This window comes from Nannospalax galili, unplaced genomic scaffold, assembly GCF_000622305.1.
Source record: "Nannospalax galili isolate Female #2095 unplaced genomic scaffold, S.galili_v1.0 scaffold305, whole genome shotgun sequence".
NCBI lineage: Eukaryota > Metazoa > Chordata > Mammalia > Rodentia > Spalacidae > Nannospalax > Nannospalax galili.
Window position 1 is genome coordinate 6,869,257 of NW_008356258.1, and position 19,669 is coordinate 6,888,925.

Genomic DNA, 19,669 nt, shown 5'->3' on the forward strand with positions numbered 1-19,669 from the left:
AGATCTTCTTTAAATGTCTGATAGAATTCTGCTGTAAATCCATCTGGTCCTGGGCTTTTTTTAGTCGGGAGGTTTTGTATTACTGTTTCAATTTCTTTTTGTGATATGGGTCTGTTTAAGCTGTTAATCTCTTCTTGGTTTAGTTTTGGTGGTTCCCATGCCTTTAGATATGTATCCATTTCTTTTAGGTTTTCGAATTTGGTAGCATATAGGTTTTTAAAGTATTTAAAAATTTTTAAAAATATTTTATTTTTTCTTTTCTGTGATGAGTGTATCCCTGCACATATGTGAGTGCACCCATGTTGTGCATTGCCAGCAGAGGTCAGAAGAGGGCTTTGGGTTTCCCTGGAACTCAAGTTATGGGTGGTTGGTAGCCACTGTGTGGGTGCTGGCAATCAAACCTGACTCCTCTGCATGAGCAGTCAGTGCTCTTAACCATTGAGTCATCTTTCCAGCCTCTTAAGTGATTCTTTTAGCTCAGTGGCAGAGCACTTACCCAGCAGGCACAGGGCCCTGGGTTTGATATTCACCCCTGGCAAAAACAAAACAAACAAATGGAAATAGCAAAAAGGTATGTTCTTAATATTCAAGGATGGCTTTTCATTTGACTAGTATCCATTTATTTGAAAATAAGAAATCTGAATCCCTCTTCTTAAGAATCTACAATTTCCACTTTTAATTTTCCTTTGCTCAGTGAAGCGACCCTTTTAAATGTGCTTGTTCTTTGCTCATAGGGCATCCTGAATTACTTGCTTTATGTGGTAGATGACGTTTAGAAAACTTTGTAACAAGAGATAAGAATATTGCATACCTAAGTAACACTACCACCAGGAACTGAAGAGATAATAATAACTGGATTTGGACCTATGCAAACTAGAGAAGAATGTAAATTGAAAGCAAATCATTGTGTAAATACTGGTTGAAATTTCAGAATATGCTGCTCTGCAAAACCCTGATTCCATGACACTAAAAGAGAGGAAGAATGCCAAAGCTTTAAAAACACATGCATAGGCCTGAAAGAGCCCCCAAATGATCTTCTGTATTCTCAGTATAAGGCATGTTATTATCATATTGATTAGAAAAAAAGTGGTCCTAGTATATTCAATATTTAACTTTCCCAAATAATTTACTTTTATTAGCTGAAAATGTGAGTCATTTCAGCTGACATTTCCGAAAGCCACCAATCATCTTACGTTTGTTTGTTTTTCATTAGCCTGATCTTCAAATAGTTAATGTTGACTTGGGGTTGTCTAAGCCCTTCTTTAAGTTCATCTCCTTTTTAATTGATTCTCCTAAGCTTGGGACTCAAAGAAAACTGCAATGTATTGTTTCTGAGAACTTGACATGAGTCATTTTGTGATATTACTTGTATAATCCTTGGTCGACAGTGCAGACAAAGAGTATGGCATTTGCAGAAGTGTGGAGACACGTTTGGGCTCTTTATGGCTTTTGGGAACTCATATCCTTTGTGGTACTGTATGAAAAAAATAAAAATCATCTATGCTTTAGTGAACAGAACTGCCTTTAGATTCAGAGTGAATGCTAGACAATTAGAACATGAAACAACTTAAGGTATTTACAAATGTAAATGTGTGCTGGGCAAGCACAATAACTCTAAAAAGTTTTTGGACAAAAGAAAATGTGGATAGAAGTCTGAATTAGTGGGGAGGGGAAAGGGGGAAGAGAGAGTGTGAGAGAGGAGAGGAGAGGAAGGCTCAATCTTCATTGCCCCTCCCATCTTTATCGGATGAAATTTTTGCATTCTTTGGCAAAGAAATTCTTCTACAAAGCAATTTTCTTGCCTTTATTGCCTGTGAAGTCTAAAGCAGACAATTTAGACACTCTGCTGTGTGGTACCAATGGAGACCACAGATACACTGCTGTTCATAGAGCAGATAAAAACTGTTAAAAGTGCCATTTAAGCAAATTTTAAAAAATTAATGTGCAATCAAAATTCTCAGTCAGTGTTGTGTGCAAGATGTTTCCTAGGAAGACACAACACAACACACACACACACATACATCTACCCAGTCCAGATAAATTACCCATGACAGACCAAAGTAACAACTGCCAAAGTCGAAATTGGGGTTACTAACAGGTTTGTGTAAGGGGTACTAGCAGAAATGTGGGTGAAGAGTGACTTACGGGAATGTGGGTGAGGGGTTGCCAACAGGAGCAGGGATGACTCAAAAGCAGTTGCATCAACAAAAGTCCAACCTAAATAGGTGATGGCTCATAGAGCCGCATCCCTGGAACTCTGCACACTTTGCAGGCAGCTCCACAAGTCTGAGAGATATTCTCTCTTCAGTTTAGTTGGCCAGACTCTTTACCCCCAGAAGTTTTTTACTGCTTTGGTAAAGCTGGGGAGAGGCCTCCAAGAATCTTCCAAGTTTTTACTTTCTCAGACATCGTTTTGTTTACCTCCTGAGTCTCATGAGCCTCCCCCTCTCTCGGAGGGACTGTTTCAGTTCAAAGGAAACTACTGTACAAGAGATGGTTACAACAGAAAGGGAAAAGTTTTGGCCCCTCCAGCTAGTGGACAGTAACCATATCAATACTTTCTACATTTCTCATATGCTTGCAGCCATGTATGAGGCAGCAGGTGTGTTCCTTTGATGCATACTACTCCCTCTTCTATACAGTCAGTTACTGAGGATGATTTCATTCATAGCTTTTGTTTACTTTTTATCATTGAGTAATCTTCCTCGTGCCTTTTCATAGTTGTTTAAATGTTCAATTTTAAAAGTTAAGAAATAAAGGTTAGTGCCAGGTGAGATGGTGCATGCCTTTAATCGCAGTACTTGGGAGACAGAGGAAGGTCTGTGAGATGGAGGCCAGCCTGGTCTACATAAGGAGTTCCAGGTCAACTGGGGCTACAGGGAGACTCTGTCTCAAAAAAGAAAGTTTAATATTAAAGAAAGGTTTCATATTTTAATAGCTGTGTAAAGCAAGATGTTCCTTGTATGAATGATGCATATATTAAATTGTAGCATTTTGTTATATCATTTCTGTATCATCTGTTCTTCAACATACATGTGGGTGCTACTGATGGTGAAATTTTATTGCTTTGACTTTTCTATCTCCACATTAGATTACTTTCACAGATTTGATGGCCAACATGGTTTCTCAGGTCCACATGAAACTGATGACCGCTCTTTGACATTGCCTGTGGACATGTGCAGCTAAGAAGCAGCCATCTCCAATCCCCAGATAGCTTCTGTTCTTACCAGTTGTTCCTTGTGCTGAGGCTCTGACCATTAACTTACCTGCTAGAAGGCAGACTCGAGAGAGAGATTAATTAAAAGTGTATGCACATTGTTCTGGGCACTTTCCAGCTCACATTCTCCTTATGAACAAGAGCAAAGCAATTCTAGAGAGTTAAAACTTCCTGGAATTATGTCTCCTGGCTTGGGATAGAGGTGCGTGTTCTATTCCAAGTCAAGTATAAAGGATCCCTGTGAAGGCCACATATTGAAAGCTTAGTCCTCAGCTAGGAGCACTGTTTTAGAAGGTTCTGGATGATTTAGGAGTTGGAGCCTAGCTGGGGGAATAGATCACTGGCAGTATCCTTGGGAGCTGTATCCTCGCTCAGGCCTCTCTGCATCTCTCTGCATCTCCCAGTGCCTCTTTCTTTCATGAGGTGCATAGTCCTTGCCACTTCCTTGGCCAGCATGACTAGAAGCCAAGTACTGTGTACTGAAGCCTTTGAAAACAACGTCCAAAACAATTAATTCCTCTCTTTGAACTATGTCGTGTATCACACACACACACACACACAACAACAACAACAAAACCTAACGCACTTGCTAAACTACTTGGATGTCACTGAACATTTTAGTTTGTCCTCAATTATCCCCACTGACTAAAGTAAAATGTCTTTAGCTCAGTACAATTAGCGATTAGCTTTAAGTTTGCCAGGAAGTGTTGTGAGGCAAAGCCACACAGGAAACATTTATCTGCAAGACTATTCTGAATATGAGGATGCTGACACCACCAGGACATATTCCTTTTAAGGATAGTCACTGCAGTGTTTTACACACACACACACACACACACACACACACACACACACACACACACACACACACACTGAAGGCTGACTTCTGGCTTAGAACATGTTTAGTAGGATCAGGACAGCCCTCCTACTCATGGACTAAGCACAGCTGCTGCTGCTTGATCTTCAGTGAGGCCTCAAATGAAGGCCTTGTCGCCAGGCTGGGGCAGGAAGACTCTGAAGCACAGGAGCACTGAGAGCATCTGAATTCCCTCCTCTGCTGCTGATTGGCTGAGATCAGGGTAACAGCGACCAGCCTCCTGCGGCTCGATCTGCGATTGGCTGGGAAGAGATGGCAATCAGGGCGGGTCCAGGGTGCTGCACTCGCTCCTGCTCTATGCTGCCTCCCCCGCAGGGTTGCACTGCTGCCTTTGCAGTCGCCGCCTGGGTCCATTCCTAGGTGCCTCTGCCCGGCTCCTGGCGCCACCATGGTAAGTGCTACCAGCGAGGCCAGGGGAGCTCATACCTGGGCCCGGGGGACCTTTGTCAGGCCCCAGAGACCGGCCTCACCTGTGGGAGGGAAAGCTTTTCCAGGGGACGTGGGGACGCAGGAGCGGAGCGCCTCTGGGTACCAAGTGATCACTCCTCCGCCCCAGCGGCTCCCCAGCCTCCGACTTCAGGTGACTCTTGGTTCCCGCAGGCCAAGTGGGGTGGGAGACTCGGGTCTCAGGTCCCCGCGATGTCCCCCGTGCCCCACGGTGACAGGTGAGCTGGGGTGAGAAGATGGCGTGGGGATAGGGCAGATGGTGGAGCGGGTAATTGGATGGTCGTGGCTATCTGTCCCCTTTAGCATAGGGTACTAGGAAGAGCACAGCCAGACGGTGAGTGACAGGCCAGTAGAGCCGGGTGGGAGCTGAGACAGCCAGCCGCGGATCCCTGATGCAGGTATCTCCTTGTCCCTGCAGTACGGATTCGTGAACCATGCCCTGGAGCTGCTGGTGATCCGCAATTACGGTCCCGAGGTGTGGGAAGACATCAAGTAAGTGAGCAGCCCTGCTCTAGGGCCGCACGTTGGCGCCGCGCCTGCCTTCCGGGCTGCTGCTTGGCGAGTTGCGGTGCGCATCCTCCGGGGCGCTGGCTCCCACGCTCTGCTGCCGGGACTCGGCGAGGAGGGGTGGCCGGGGCGGGGCTGCGAGGGCGATGGCCGCGAGAACAAGCCCCTTGGGGTTACTGCGGCCTCCTCACTCAGCCTGAGCGTGGGAACACTCCGCCAGAGCCCTGCAGCTCCCAGGCTTGGATCCGGGGGCTGGTCAGCTCCCAGGCAGTGGGGGCCCAGGGACTTCGCAGGCTGCTGCAAGATCTTGTGACCAGAGGCAGGAACTAAATAGAAGGTCTGGGCTTCTTTTAAGATTTACACTCAGGGTTCACATAAAATGGTTAAGTCATTTGGGTACGCTGCCTTGCTCTCAGAGTCTGTTTCTCCAGCAAGTCCTCAGCTGCTCGTATTCATTAAAATGAAATGAGAACAGGATGTTTTCCCTTTAATTTCCCAAATCGTCTTTGCTTTGTTTTGTCTTGTACTGGCGTTTCTCTAAGGGCATCCTAGTTTCAATAGCTCTTTGAGCCCAGTACTCAGTTCGGACCGGAAATACACGTACCTGAGAATTTAAACCCCTGGCTATCTCTTAATCTTTATTGTGGATGGGGAGTAGGGGAAAGGGGTTAACCCAGGTTGAAGCCAGGGCCTTGCGCATGACAGACATATGCCACAGAGCTGCATCCCTAGGTTTTTGAGACAGAATCTCCCTATAGGGCCCAGTCTGGCCTGGAAGTCACTATGCAGCCAGAACTGGCCTGGAACTGTCAATCCTTCTGCCTCCTCCTCAGTGCGCTGCATTAGAGACGTGCGTCACCATACCAAGCTGAACATTTCAGTCTATCAAGTTATCTTTGCCTCTCTCCCTTGTTGAAACTAGCATTGAATTGAATGCTTAGCTGAATGTTTGAATGTTGCCACCCACTAACTATACCCAAATCAGACTTAGGGATTTTCATCCTAAAGAGACAGCTAAACTGTCACATTCCAATAGGGATGGTAGGGGAAGGATTAAGGAGGGCATATGGGAACATGCTTCCGTTTTTTATTCTAAGCTTCTGTGTACTCATTCTTTTCATTCTGTTAGCTCCAGTATGTGATGATTCCTTGCTATTTTTATTGTAAATCAATTCCAACAAGCTTTATAACGCAGGGACAGGGTGGTGATTTTTACAAATTATCTGTTTCTATGGAAATGACCAGAGCTATGATTTAGGCACTAGAACCCCACATCTTCTTTCCTTGACTCTGTGTCTCTGACCAGGTGTGGTAATTATGTGATCATATCAAACAAGATTCTAAGCTTTGAGATTGCAAATGTCTTTCGACCTCACTAATCCTGTCATAATTTTTGTTTCCTGAGAAGACCGTTTTAGGAAAGACGAACACCAAGAACATAGCTTTAGGGTATAGCTTAAGTGTAGAGATTGTATTAAGCCACTTTCTTTTTGAAGGTGTGGAAGCAACGGGAACATCCCCACATAATGTTGTCTCATCTTTAAAATTGAAATTCCCTAATTTCCTAGTGGATATACTACAGCACTGAATATGCTTAGAATTTCAAGAGTACAATGAAAGACCATGGCGATTTGATGATCATCATGCAGTTTAAGTCAGACTTAGAATATAGGTCCTAACGTTGTTAGTTTAGATACCTAGTTAATACAGAGATTAAATTTTATAATCCATAGAGAAATATACCAGAAATTTTGTTTTTAAAATTAAATTATCAAGGTGTTTGTCAATGTTTAATGTATTTTCTTAGGAGATGAAAATCTAAAAATATACAAGTTTTATTGATGAGAACTTTACTGCCAAATCCAGTGAAAATATTGTTGCATATTGGTGAGGCAGATTCTTGGTATATAGCCTTGAATGGCCTGGAACTTGTTATGTAGGTCAGGCTAGCCTTGAACTCAGAACAATATTTTTTAACTAGTTGAGTGACAATAATTCCAGTCATCCTCAAACACCTTGTTTTGGTAATAATGAAACAAGTCATATGGGTGTTTTTCCTCTAAAATTACCTCAAAGATGATGCCCTTGTAAGGTTCCACTGCTAGAGGGACCAGTGTTGGCCACTCAGCTGCTAATTTTCTTTTAAGAAAAGCATCCTTGGGATGTCATGGGTACAGTTTTCTGTCTGTGCTGTAGAACCTGACTCAGCTCTCTCCAGCTGGAGGATTGAAGCCATGCTCCCTAGGAGAGCATTTGCCTACCCAGCAGGTCTCACTGAAATCTGGAGACATGTAACTGCTAAACACTGCTCCCATGACTGTGGTGCCTCCTCTCCTTCCAGGACATTCAGATCACTTCATTTTAGTCACTGGTCCAAGACACTTTGAGTTTTAACTTTTTATGAAAAGTTAAACATATGAGAGGACATCTTCCTTTGCCTCAATCAATATCAAACTCTTCTATCTTCTTGTTTGGTCTATGAAAAACTTTACAAGAATGTTTATGACATGTCATATAATATGTTTTTGGTTTAGTAGGAAGTGGCCATGCATTCTTTATGAGAAGGGAAACCAAACATTTAATGACAAATAAAATTCTAAGTAACAGATTCCAGACAGAATTATAGGTGGCTAAGAGCCAAAGTGCTTTGTTGTGAACTTAGTATACACTTACACCCTTACCAGTGATGTCACCATTTCACAAGAGTTGTACCTCCCTCTTTTCAAGAAAAAGAAAAATTGTCCTAGACCAAGGCCCAGCGAGGCCTAGACCAAGGCCAAATGGTAAAGGTTTTAGTATCTGCAGCTAAGTCCAAGTTGAGGCTGTTATGGCTGTATCTATATAACTATTAAAATGTAATTATGTAAACATAAACTCTTTCAATAGCTTTTGGACCAGAAAACAAGCAGTGAGATAGAGCTTGCCTACCTCTAGTCTATACTGTGACAAAAGTGAGTGAGCCAGACCTCAGGATCTGCTTCAAGTCTTGCTTTGTGGGTTTCTTTTAAATTTGGGGGTAAAGCTTTTAAGAAGGCATAGTTCCTAAATGATAAGGAAAAAAATCATTCACTTAAAAAAATATACAGTCGGAACTTATGCTTATTAGAATATCATCTATTTGCTCATATATCCATCTATGGTACCCTGTCCTCAGCCTTGGCTGACCTGGTGATTGCATATGGTCACTGAGCTCAAACTTACATTTTCCAACTACCCTGGAATGTATATGAATTTTAAAAATAGCTGAAAATTCTAAGATATTTGAAAGTCTATTGAAAAATAAGTAAAGGCTGAGGATGTAGCTCAGAGGTAGATCACATGCTTAGCATGCTCATCACTCTGGGTAGGAACTACAGCACCACAAAACCAAATGACACACAGTGACCCCCCCCCGAAAATGGCAAGTATTTGCCTACATATAAGGAGGCCATGGCACATCATTCCAATCTAAAATACTGTATAGAGTATTGATTAGCTTTTATTTCATTTTTAAAAAGAGATTCAAAATAAAGAGTTGGATCAGCATTTTGGTATGCGAGCTAAATATGATAATAATATAATGGCTTTGTCTGTTGAAAAATAGTGCTACTTCCCCTGGGAGACTGTCTGTCTTCTTTCCTGCACACAGTGCATGTTTGTTTGGCCTGGCTTTCTTCATGTTACTGAGAAAAGAGCCACAAACTTCTTCAGTCATTGACTCATGTTCTCTTTCATTTATTGTTAAACTTATCTTTAATAAACATAGTTTAGTGTTTCAGGCATTGAGAATAGAAAAGCAAGTGATGTAATACTTGCCTTGGAAAAGTCAAGAGATGTCAGGATATTTTTAGTCTTATTCTTTAAAAAATTTCTTTTCTGTCTATAACTCAAATTTTCATGGAAATGGTTTGACCTTTGGATAGTATGTGCTGATCTTCCAGTTTTGAAATGCCTAACCATAAACTAGTTATATGACTTCATAATTTGCTTAAATTTTCCAAGTCTTAGATACATAAGGGAAAGATTAATAACTATTTGGTTGTTGTAATGCATTGGATATTGTCTACAAAGTGCTTAACACAGTTCTTAAGTAGCTGCTTAATTAATGGATCTGTTGTTCTTCATTTTACTCCAGAATCAGGACTTCTGGCTCTCTTCCCCAGCTCACCTGAAAGCTATAAAGCTCCTTCTTATTTTTATTTTCTTAACATACCTTGTTTTTATTTATTTGTTTTTTATTTTATGTGTATGAGCATATTGCCTACATAATATGTAAGTGCACCTGTGTCATGCAGGGCCAGAGGAGGTCAGAAAAGGCCATGAGATCCTCTGGAACTGAAGTTACAGATGGTTGTTGGTTGTCATGTGGGTGCTGGAACTGAACACTGGCCTTCAGCAAGAGCAGTCAGTGCTCTTAATCACTGAGCCATCTATCCAGCCCACATGAAGCTCCCTTTTAATAACAGTAGCATGGGTCTGTGTGTGGCTGAATTTTAGAGAGCTTACTTAGTACGTGAGAGGCCCTGGGTTGTAGGCTTAGTATTTAAAAATAATAGCAATAGTGATGTCTACATGCTATACCAATTCAGGTGTTTACTATCGCTCTACTGTAAATACTCAGTTCATTTTCCCTTTCTATTTTATCCATTCATGTAACTGGTAGCCATACTTTGGAGTATCTCTTGGACTCTCCTCTCCCCTCCTGCCCTTTATTAGACTTCCCTGCCCTACTCTAGCCCCTTGGCTAGTTTCTTTTTTCTGTGTGTGTGTGTGGGGGGGGTGTCTCATTTGCACTCATCTTCTGCAGCCTGTAAACTGTGGAAGAGGATTATTTCACCAAGCTATTTCTCCTGGAAATTGTACATTGTTGGAGTGAACGTTACATTATATTCTTCAAATCACATCCCTGCCCCAATCCTTTTTGCTGTTTTAAAATTTAATATATGTTCTTAATACTTATTTTTGTCAAAACAAATTAAAGCAAACAAAACAGCAATCTGTCATGGGTTGTAGTGTTTTAAACAGATTTTCACATTCACAATAGAATGAGTTAAATTTCTATACCTTTCCGTACCACAGCTAAAATACGAGCTTTTAAAATATTAATCTTTTCTCGTCAGGCGTTGTGGTGCACGTCTGTAGTCCCAGCACTTAGGAGGCAGAGGCAGGTGGATCTCTGTGAGTTCAAGGCCAGCCTGGTCTACATAGTGAGTTCCAGGACAGCTGTGGCTACAGGGAGACCCTGTCTCAAAAAAAATTAATCTTTTAAAATATTAACGATGCTTTATATCATAAATCTACTTAAATTATTTCTTTCTGTATTTCCAGTTGAGAGCTATAAAATTTATTTGAAATAGGAAATAACATTACAGCTCATTTTTCTGTTATTTTTGTTATTAATTTACCTTTTAATTGCAAAGTGAATTTCTAATAAATCAAATGACTGTCAGAGGATTATGTTCAAGAAGCTGAAAAGTCCAACTTTCAAAGGTGTTTCTCTGATACCAGGCTTCATGATTCTTTTAAGATATGATTGGCAAAGAAGAGCTACTCTGATATACATTAAAGAAAACCATACTAATTTTCTTACTCAAAAACTTATGCAGTAAAATTAAACAGATCTTTATACAGATTAAAAAATAAGTAAATTGAGTCCTTGTTAGAGTTAGGACCCTTTCCTTTCTTCATTATTTATTTATTTATTTTAATTTTTATTTTATGTATGTAAATGTTATGCCTGCTTGTGCATTTGTGTTGTACAACTCCTGAGGACAGAGGAGGGTGTTGGATCCCCTGGAACTGGAGTTACAGACAGATGTTAGCTGCCATGTGGGTGCTTGGATTCATGTCTGGGTCTTCTACAAGAGCAGCTAGTACTCTTAACCACTGAGCCACCCCCCACCTCCAAGGACCTTTTTCTGTAAAGGCTGGGTGTGATGGCGCATGCCTTTAATCCCAGCACTTGGGAGACAGAGGCAGGCGTATCTCGGTGAGTTGAAGGCCAGCCTGGTTTCCATGGTGAATCCCGGACATCTGGGGCTACAGGGAGATCCTGTCTCACAAAGATCAAATAAATAAATAAATAAATAAATTCTGCCAGTAAGCTTAAAAGCCAGGGAAAGATACAGTGTTTGTTAGTTAAGGAGCTCACCAATGTTTGCTTCATGCTGTGCAACTGTATGTCAAGTGTAAACTCAGGCACTTAGCTCCCTAGGAGCTCTCTGCACAGGCTGTCCTAGAACCCAGACCAGGCTGGGGACCTAGACCATGTTGGGGAGCAACATGACTCCTAGGTGACAAGGCACATCATAGTATTCTCTGACATCTTCTTTTATTTTGTTTCTATGATCTGCAGCAGTCCCAAGAAATCAAGGCTGGTCTTGTGGTCTCCATTTCTTTACATTCTTCATTTTATTGTGAATTAAAAAAATTATAGAATCATATTTTTTAATGTGATGTGTGAGAGAAGGATTTCTGCACATTACAGTGAGCACCAGAAGAGAAATACAACAAACCTCTGCTTTCACTCTTACTCCGTCCAGATGTGACAGACTTTAACTAGACGTGGCTGCTGTTCGCAAGAGCGGTGTCCTTTGCGTTCTCTTTTTTCTCCAGACCCAGGGACCTGGAAAATGTTTTTCTGCGACATGTTGGAAGGCGATAGTCAGGGGGTTGATGCTATGCAGATGTCCACAGGAAAGCATACTTAAGGAAATGTGCTCATAAAGAAGAGCGCTCTCTCTCTCTCTCTCTCTCTTTCTCTCTCTCCCCCCATCCAGTTTCCCTCCCCTTTTCCTTCCCTCCCTATCTCCCCATTTCTAGTTCCATTTGTATAATTTTCTCTAAAAATGATACGTAAATATATGTGTAAATTGTCTTTTACAGCTGAATTTCTAGAGGAGACCCACAGGTAACACATATTCATCACAGATTTTTTTTTTTTTTGGTAACCAGAATTTCTGATGTTAGAATGATAAAGACTTCAACAGTATTTAATGACTAGGCATCTTTCCTCCAGACTAGTTGATATATAATTAACTAAAGAAAACTGTATATTTAATGTGTACAAATTGGTATTTTGATGTGTGCATTCATTGTAAAATAGTCCTCATGATCCAACTAATTAGCATAGCCACTACCTTCCTTGGTTAGTTCTTTTGTGGCAAGAACACTTAAGACCTACCTTCTAGGCAATTCTCTGATCAAGTATTTATGACATGCTCATTAACTATAATAGCATCATTGTAGAACACAGATACTTACTGTATCAGAGAGTAGAGTGTATGTTAGTGAATGGTGCGGTTTCCTTGTAGAAAGGTAGGAGTCCTTTGAAGCTGTCTTGTGTGGCTACATTGCAAGTCCTAAGAATGCTGCTGTTGGATTGTCAACTTTGTTGATCACAAGCAAGTTCCTGCACTGGATTCACGACAAGACTCGTTTTTTATCCTGTGAAATGCTGGGTAGAGTCAGTGTCATAGACTGTAGATAAGTGTCTACAATGCTGAAATTAAGTCTGAAAGTCAGATGGGACTGCACAGCCTGACATTCTATTTTGAATGAAATGTCTCATCTAGAGTGGACAGTGACCTTATGGTTCTGCAGTATACTAAGACGCCTCACTCACTAACTCACTCAATTCTCACTTCCAACATAGGAAGCCCATTTTCTCTTTAGTCTCACTTTACAAGTCTTAGAACTTTCAATGTAGCCAAAGAAGATCATCAAAGGACTCCTGCCCTTCCAAAAAATGGTGCCATTGACGGAATACCCTTTACTTCGCTGACATAGCAAGTATCCATTTTTACAGTAATGTGATTATAGTTAAGCAACCTGCCTCAAACCTCAAACACAGCTATTGATAGAGTAAGGATGGGGACCTGTGTTGATGTTGCATATGCATATGCATCTATCTATCTATCTATCTATCTATCTATCTATCTATCTATCTATCTGTCATCTATCTGTCTATCTATCTATCTATCTATCTATCTGTCATCTATCTGTCTATCTATCTATCTGTCAATCTATCTATCTATCTATCTATCTATCTATCTATCTATCTATCTATCATCTCTATCATCTATCTGTCTATCTATCTATCTGTCATCTATCTATCTATCTATCTATCTATCTATCTATCTATCTATCTGTCATCTATCTATCTATCACCTATCTATCTATCTATCTATCTATCTATCTATCTATCATCTGTCTATAGTGTTGTCTTTGAATGTTCCAGCATGTACACAGGTGGTTTTGCTCATAGTATTTAAAGTTAGTTTTATTTATCAACGAGCACTTCTACTGAAGAAATTCAAAGCCTCCCAAATTTTGAGAAGATTGCTTGTTTTGGGAAGAAATGGCCAATGTGCTCCCCAGGCAGGGTTGACTGTGAAGTGGATTCACCTCTCTGATAAAGATGTAGAAAGGGCTCATTTGAGACGTTGTGCATGGCTTTCAGAGACACAATCATCATGAAGGATCTCCCATGCCAGGTTGATCACAGTGAGAACAAAACCAAAAATATATCAAGTGATAGCATTGTTTGTCCCAAACTAAGTCCATGTGTCACACGTTGGCTCATAGATGGTAACTTACAAGAACTGACTTTCAGAGACAGTCCGAGCTGGTATCTGTCTCTGGATTTGTAGGGCTTGTCTCTCTCTGAGGCAACTTCCTCAAACTCCCTTACCTTGGGAGCTGGGAGGCCTATTAAAATCATTACAGTTGGATAGTGAAAATACAGCAGCTATTCTCCCCAGCCATGTACACTTAGAGTGCGCAGTTTTAATGTTATAGATGTTTTATGCAGTTATTTGTGATTTCTAATGGGGCATTTTAATTTTCATTATGATGGGGTATATGTGGTATTTATAATACCTTTCCTTTCGTCTTTAGTGAGCATCCTTAGGGTTAATATTTAAGATCACATCTCTGTGTTTCAATACTGCTTCAGAATCAGCAGCCCTCAGGGCTGTTGGGGTTAAGTTCACTGATGCCTGTTGATCTTTTCTAGCTGGGACCTCATCATTTTTATTTTGATACTTCCTGGAAACATGTGGATACATGTGGAAACATGCTTTTCTGAAGCTGTCCTATTTCAGAACACCCTCTTTCATGGCTCCATGGGAAAATTCTCTATGTAAAGGCATTGACCTTCCACTTTCTGGGAAACTGCACAGTAGCAGCAGCAGCTCAGGGTGGGAAATGAACGCAGTCTTCCATGTTCACATATGGAAATCCATATCTGTTTTAGTAGAGTTATAAAAACTGTTGCTTGGGCATTTTGGACAAGTTGTGTATCCAGATTTTTTTTTAAATATTCAAAATATTTTTTATTTCAAAAAGAAAAGATAATGTTTAATAGCTTGATTTTTAGTGTGGAGTGTAGAAATTTGTGGAAAAGTGCATTTAATCAATTCATCCTCTCATTTAAAAATGTACATATATGTATTTAGTGGGTGATTGTTCAGTAACTTGTAGGCATCAGTAATTACTTTTAACAAAAATCTCAACCCATTAAACACCATTCTGTTAAAGATACCCGCTACCATTTTGTTTGGAAATATACTTAGTAGATGCAAAACATTGGTTTAAGTTACAACAAATATCAGTCTCTAAGAGTAAGTAGGAAATGTATTGTTCTAAGGAAAATGCCACTTATGTACACCCAAGTTTTAACACATTATCGTGGCCTTGAACACATAGTTTATGATTGTTCTTCATTCTGTCCCCATCCAGGAATTTGACCACTATGTTTAAAGCATGCAGGAGTGACAGAACTTATTTGTTTCAGACTATACTATTAGAATTGATAAATTTCATCAGCAAAGTGCAGATTTGCTTTATTTTATGCTGAGTAAAAATTCCTTTGCTTTGGATGCTGTTCCTCTCTTCTCTCCTGTTGACATTTCCTCTGCACCCTCTTCCTTTACCCTCTTCAGCTGCTGTAACTTATTCTGCTGATCCATGCATTCAGTGTGTGAGAGTCACAGGCTGACTTTGCTAATTGCCATGGTGACGGGAGGGGAGCGCTTCTGCTGCTGTGTTCTACACAAGACAAGGAAGAGAATGTCCAGAAGTGGACAGCCCCTGACACAAACTCAGTGCAGCTGCATACAGGATTAGTTTAGTTCTTTGGCTTACTACACGAAGAAAGATACGGTTATGATGTGGAGAAAACCGAGAGCGTTTCTGTCTAGATTTTCTTGTTCATGTGTGTATGTGTGTGTGTGTGTGTGTATGTGTGTGTGTGTGTGTGTATTGAAGATCCTTTCCACCCTATCCAGCCTTAATCAGGCCACTTTAAAATAAACCCTCTCTAAGTATTTATGACTCTCTGATGACTACTTTCATTGAGTGATGACTTGAGCCAAAGGCTTCAGTGCTTGACCTAAGCAGAGTCAATGTCACAACAGGTAAAGTAACAGGGAGTGTTGCGACTTGTTCTTTTTGGAAATAGTGGGAGATGACATTCATTTGGGCTTACCCAAAGAAATTAAAAGTATAATATAAAAATAACCATACTGTTACTAATAACAGGGAGCAGCAGAACGAAATGACTACAGAACATCAGTTGTTATTTAATAGATGAACTCTACTGAGTTCACTTTAGTTTATCTGGGGCATCATAAATTATTAGATATGTTACATTTAACAGATATAGGCACACACATATATTGTTTTATTTTAAGAAAAATGGTAAAAGTTATGGGATAATAAAGTAAGAAATGGAGAGCTATAATATACTATAGCCTGAATTCTGTAAGTTGCATATGTAATCTACATGTTAGCTTGCTTCCTAACTTTCCTTACATTTGCTGGCCACCTTCTATGTTGTCACAATCATGTAACTGGTGAAGAAAAACAAAATCTCTAAAAATAAAGAGAGGTAAATGTTTAACAGAAAGGGAAGTCCTTGATGTTCCTACTTGGTAGTAGTGGTGGGTCTGTCACGAAGAGCACTGGGAGTGGTTGTGACGCCTCTGCAGGCTAAGACTTTGGCAGCATGGAGTTTAATCCAATGTGAATTTGTCAGAAAGCAGAAGTGGCATCAAGTGCTGAGAGGCAGAGGGGAAGGTGTCTCTGGGAATCCTTAGACCTTTAGTGGTTGCCAATGCTTGCCTTTCTGTCTTCTGCCTCCTGGCGAACCACGCATGCATGCTCCTGCTCAGTTCAGTCTGATAATCCACTGCAGTCAAGGGTTTGTGATTCTTTAGTTAGATTTTCCCCTGAAAATGGAATTAGATGGGAACTGGGCTTCAGAAACTAGCACTGGTTCCAGCAAGGCTGAGTGAGTGATGGCTGGCCGCCATTGAGCCTGTTCACGCCTCAGGTGGCACCTCCACAGTGCATCACTGTGTGGAATGTGGTATCTCACCCCATCATCCTTCATCACTACTCTCATTTTGTCTACCTTAACTTGCAGCATTTGTCACATAGTAGTTTACTATGAAATTTAACTGTTATGTATTTCCTGTTTCTGCCAACTACAGAAGTTCAGTGAAGGTAGATGTCCTAATCTTTACTAAAACAACCAAACAAACAAAAAAACCCAACTCTTTATTGACATACAAAAAGTGCTTTGCAAGAGCCTGGAGAATAATAGGCACGCAAGTATCTGTGACAAAAGCAAACAAACAACTGGATATTCCCAAAGACTTCTGAGATAAATGTAAGGAGTCCTAACATCATTGAACAGTTCAGTGGAATTCAGCATGACATGTCTATAGTAGACACTACTTCCCTCATAGTTTGTGCTTCAACTCCCTTAAGGGAGCCTGTGGAGAGATCATTTCAGGAAGGAAAGCTTGAGCCATAAAGGGGCTTGTTTCAATAACCAGACAGGTCAGAAAGAATGGTTGGCCCCTGACTAGGGGTTTTCTCTGGAAGTGGCAGGTCCTCTGCTTTATGCACAGGGAGTGTAGACTGTTTCTCATTCACTGAAGGGTCCCTGTGGATGGGTTTGTGTTTCAGATAAACTGAGTTCATTGCAAAAATGTATGTGACTTGATTTAACTCAATTGGAAGGGAAGACCAGAACATAGTGGATATGAATTAATTTACATTTTATTATACATTTGACTAATATGTGTATATATTTTATTAGTATGTCTTAGGTCATATTAGAGTTCCCTTGTGTACAGTACACTAGTGTTGGTCCCTAAAATATTAATGAAAAGTAATAGTTAGGATAGATATATCCTTCAAACTAGCAATTTCATCCCTAAGAATTTATTGTTTTATATATAAATACAATTAGTTACAAAGATATTCATTATACTATTGTTTTACTTGTGGAAGATAATAAAAGCACTTTAAAAATTTCTTTAAAAAGTATACATCTCTCTACTAAGATTTCAGTGTGTCTAAACAATGTAACTTTATATGGTCATGACATCGAAGTACATTTGTTGAACTGAAAAGATATCCATCAAATATGGAGTTGAAATTGGAGGCATTATTGGCACCTGATATATGTTCCCATGTAGTAAAGTATGAGAAACTTGATTATTTCAGGCTAGCAGAAGGTTATTATTTATTTTAGTTTTTCCTTTCCTGTGCTTTATGAATTTTTACACTCAGAAATTAGAATGCCTAAACTATACAATAGCATTTATCAAAAGATAAGTGTCTGTGTATTATATATCCAGAATTTTTTATTTGTACTTGATGTTTGATATTAAGAAGATTTGAGTTCTTTGAAAAGTTTTTTTCCTTTCACTTGATAGCAATATATGTCTGCGTAATAGACCAAGGCCACATTTGATACATTTGATATATAACTCTATAATTGAGAATGTAGACATATGAAGCATTATATTAATTAATAATATATGTACTGTTCTATTGACTTGGAATATAATTTTGCACAACTTTATGTCATTACAGTTATAGAAAGTGTTGAAATTAATAACACGTGCTCTGTTGCCATTCCATTTTAGAAAAGACAGGTTTTAATGCTCTGTGCTGGGATAGTGCATAAAACATGTTCCTGTTGAGTGAACGTCAGGAGCAGCAGCAGTGAGCACACAGCTTCTGGGAGGAGACTGGCTGTGACCTGCCTTGGTGTCCTTGCTACAGGGGCCAGGCTCCCTGTGTTCCTCTAGCAAGGAACAGTAATTCAGATGAGCTGGATTGAGTCAGAAATGGCCCTGCGTGTTCTGTGTGGATTTCACATTGGGAAAGGTGTCTGGGAATTTGTCAGGTCTTTCTCTACCCGGCAGTATTTAAAGGATGGTTTCTTCCTCTGTTTTGGACACTTGTTTGAGAAAACCAATCCAAATCCTATCAAAATAAATGTATTTTTAGAATCCTAATGACTGTTAAAATGATAACTGTGATTTCTCTTCTCTATTGTGTATAGTTTGAACTACTGTGTTTATTAAGTGAAGAATATATTGAAAGATTTTTTATCAGTTGACTTGGCATCTCAAACTTAATGTGTTTAAAACATAGTTCTGATATTACTCCAGTCTGCCTTGAACAGGTTTCCTAATCCAGCTACTGACTACTGACTGCCTCCTTGCAGTGGCTCAGGCCAGAAACCTTGTTGTCATCCCTGAGTCTTTTCCTTCCCTTATACCAAGTCCAGTCCCAGCAAGTCATGTTTCATTTAAACACTTACCTGACTCGGGACCACTGCACGCATGTCATTCTGTCACTTGGAAGCCACTCACAGCATTGTCACTGCACACAGACAGGAGCCACTCATTAGCTTCCACTGCCCTCCGTGACTCCACTCTCGACGCGGAGTCAGACCAAGGAGCTCCTTCCTCCGAGGTCAGCTCCCCACTGCCCACATCACAGGATCCTGAACCCTTCATGGCATGATGCCATGTTTGGATGTGGTTGGGGGCCAAGGAGGACTAACAATTTTGCCTCCACAAACCCTTTGTAAGAATTGGAACTATATTTAACCTTGCCCTCCGTCAATCTCTCATTCTCTCCAGAAAAGAGGCACAGTTGGATGAAGAAGGACAATTTCTTGTCAGAATAATATATGATGATTCTAAAACTTATGACCTGGTGACTGCTGCAAGCAAAGTCCTCAGTAAGTTGAATGCATCTTTCCTTTTCTGACTTCATTACTGATAAAACCCAAAGGAATGTGCATTTTCAATCATTTGCATATTCACTAATGTATATTAGCCTCATAACAGTATTCCACCTATAATATGCTCTGTCGTTTTTTCCTTTGTAACCTATACAACAGATCTCAATGCTGGAGAAATCCTGCAAATGTTTGGAAAGATGTTTTTTGTTTTTTGTCAAGAGTCTGGCTATGATACCATCCTGCGTGTCCTAGGATCTAATGTCAGAGAGTTTCTGCAGGTAAGAAGTTTGACGTTCTGCAAGCAAAGATTTTTACTTTCTGGTCCTTAAATATGAGTTCTAGAATATATCTGTTTAGCCAGGTAGACAAGAGTGTCTTGCTGCTGAAGAAGAATCCTAGTGAACTTTATTTCCTCAAACTATTCAATTGTCATGCATATATTTTAGCATTTTATCATATTTTCATAGTCTCTAGTTACTAACACTGAATATGCAAGTTGTCAATTAATTCTCTCTTAAACTTGCAGGTTTTATTAGGATCTATTCAACTGCCATTAAGAAATGACTATAATGTTAGTGGTGTGGTT

The 19,669-nt window shown here is 40.2% G+C and overlaps 1 protein-coding gene across 3 annotated transcripts in view; it reads left to right on the forward strand.

The window, feature by feature from the left end:
* The first annotated feature begins 4,356 nt into the window (after positions 1-4,356).
* Positions 4,357-19,669, forward strand: part of Gucy1b1 (guanylate cyclase 1 soluble subunit beta 1) — a 45,549-nt gene continuing 30,236 nt past the window's right edge. The window contains exons 1-4 of one of the 3 annotated variants that reach the window (XM_008854301.3): positions 4,357-4,485; positions 4,960-5,033; positions 18,980-19,080; positions 19,243-19,361. In XM_008854301.3, the coding sequence (XP_008852523.1) occupies positions 4,483-4,485; positions 4,960-5,033; positions 18,980-19,080; positions 19,243-19,361 (297 nt within the window). In that variant the 5' untranslated portion in view covers positions 4,357-4,482. Of the gene's footprint in view, positions 4,486-4,623; positions 4,760-4,959; positions 5,034-5,301; positions 5,386-18,979; positions 19,081-19,242; positions 19,362-19,669 lie in introns of those variants that run through there. The other 2 variants (XM_008854302.3, XM_008854303.3) reach the window with 2 other exon arrangements.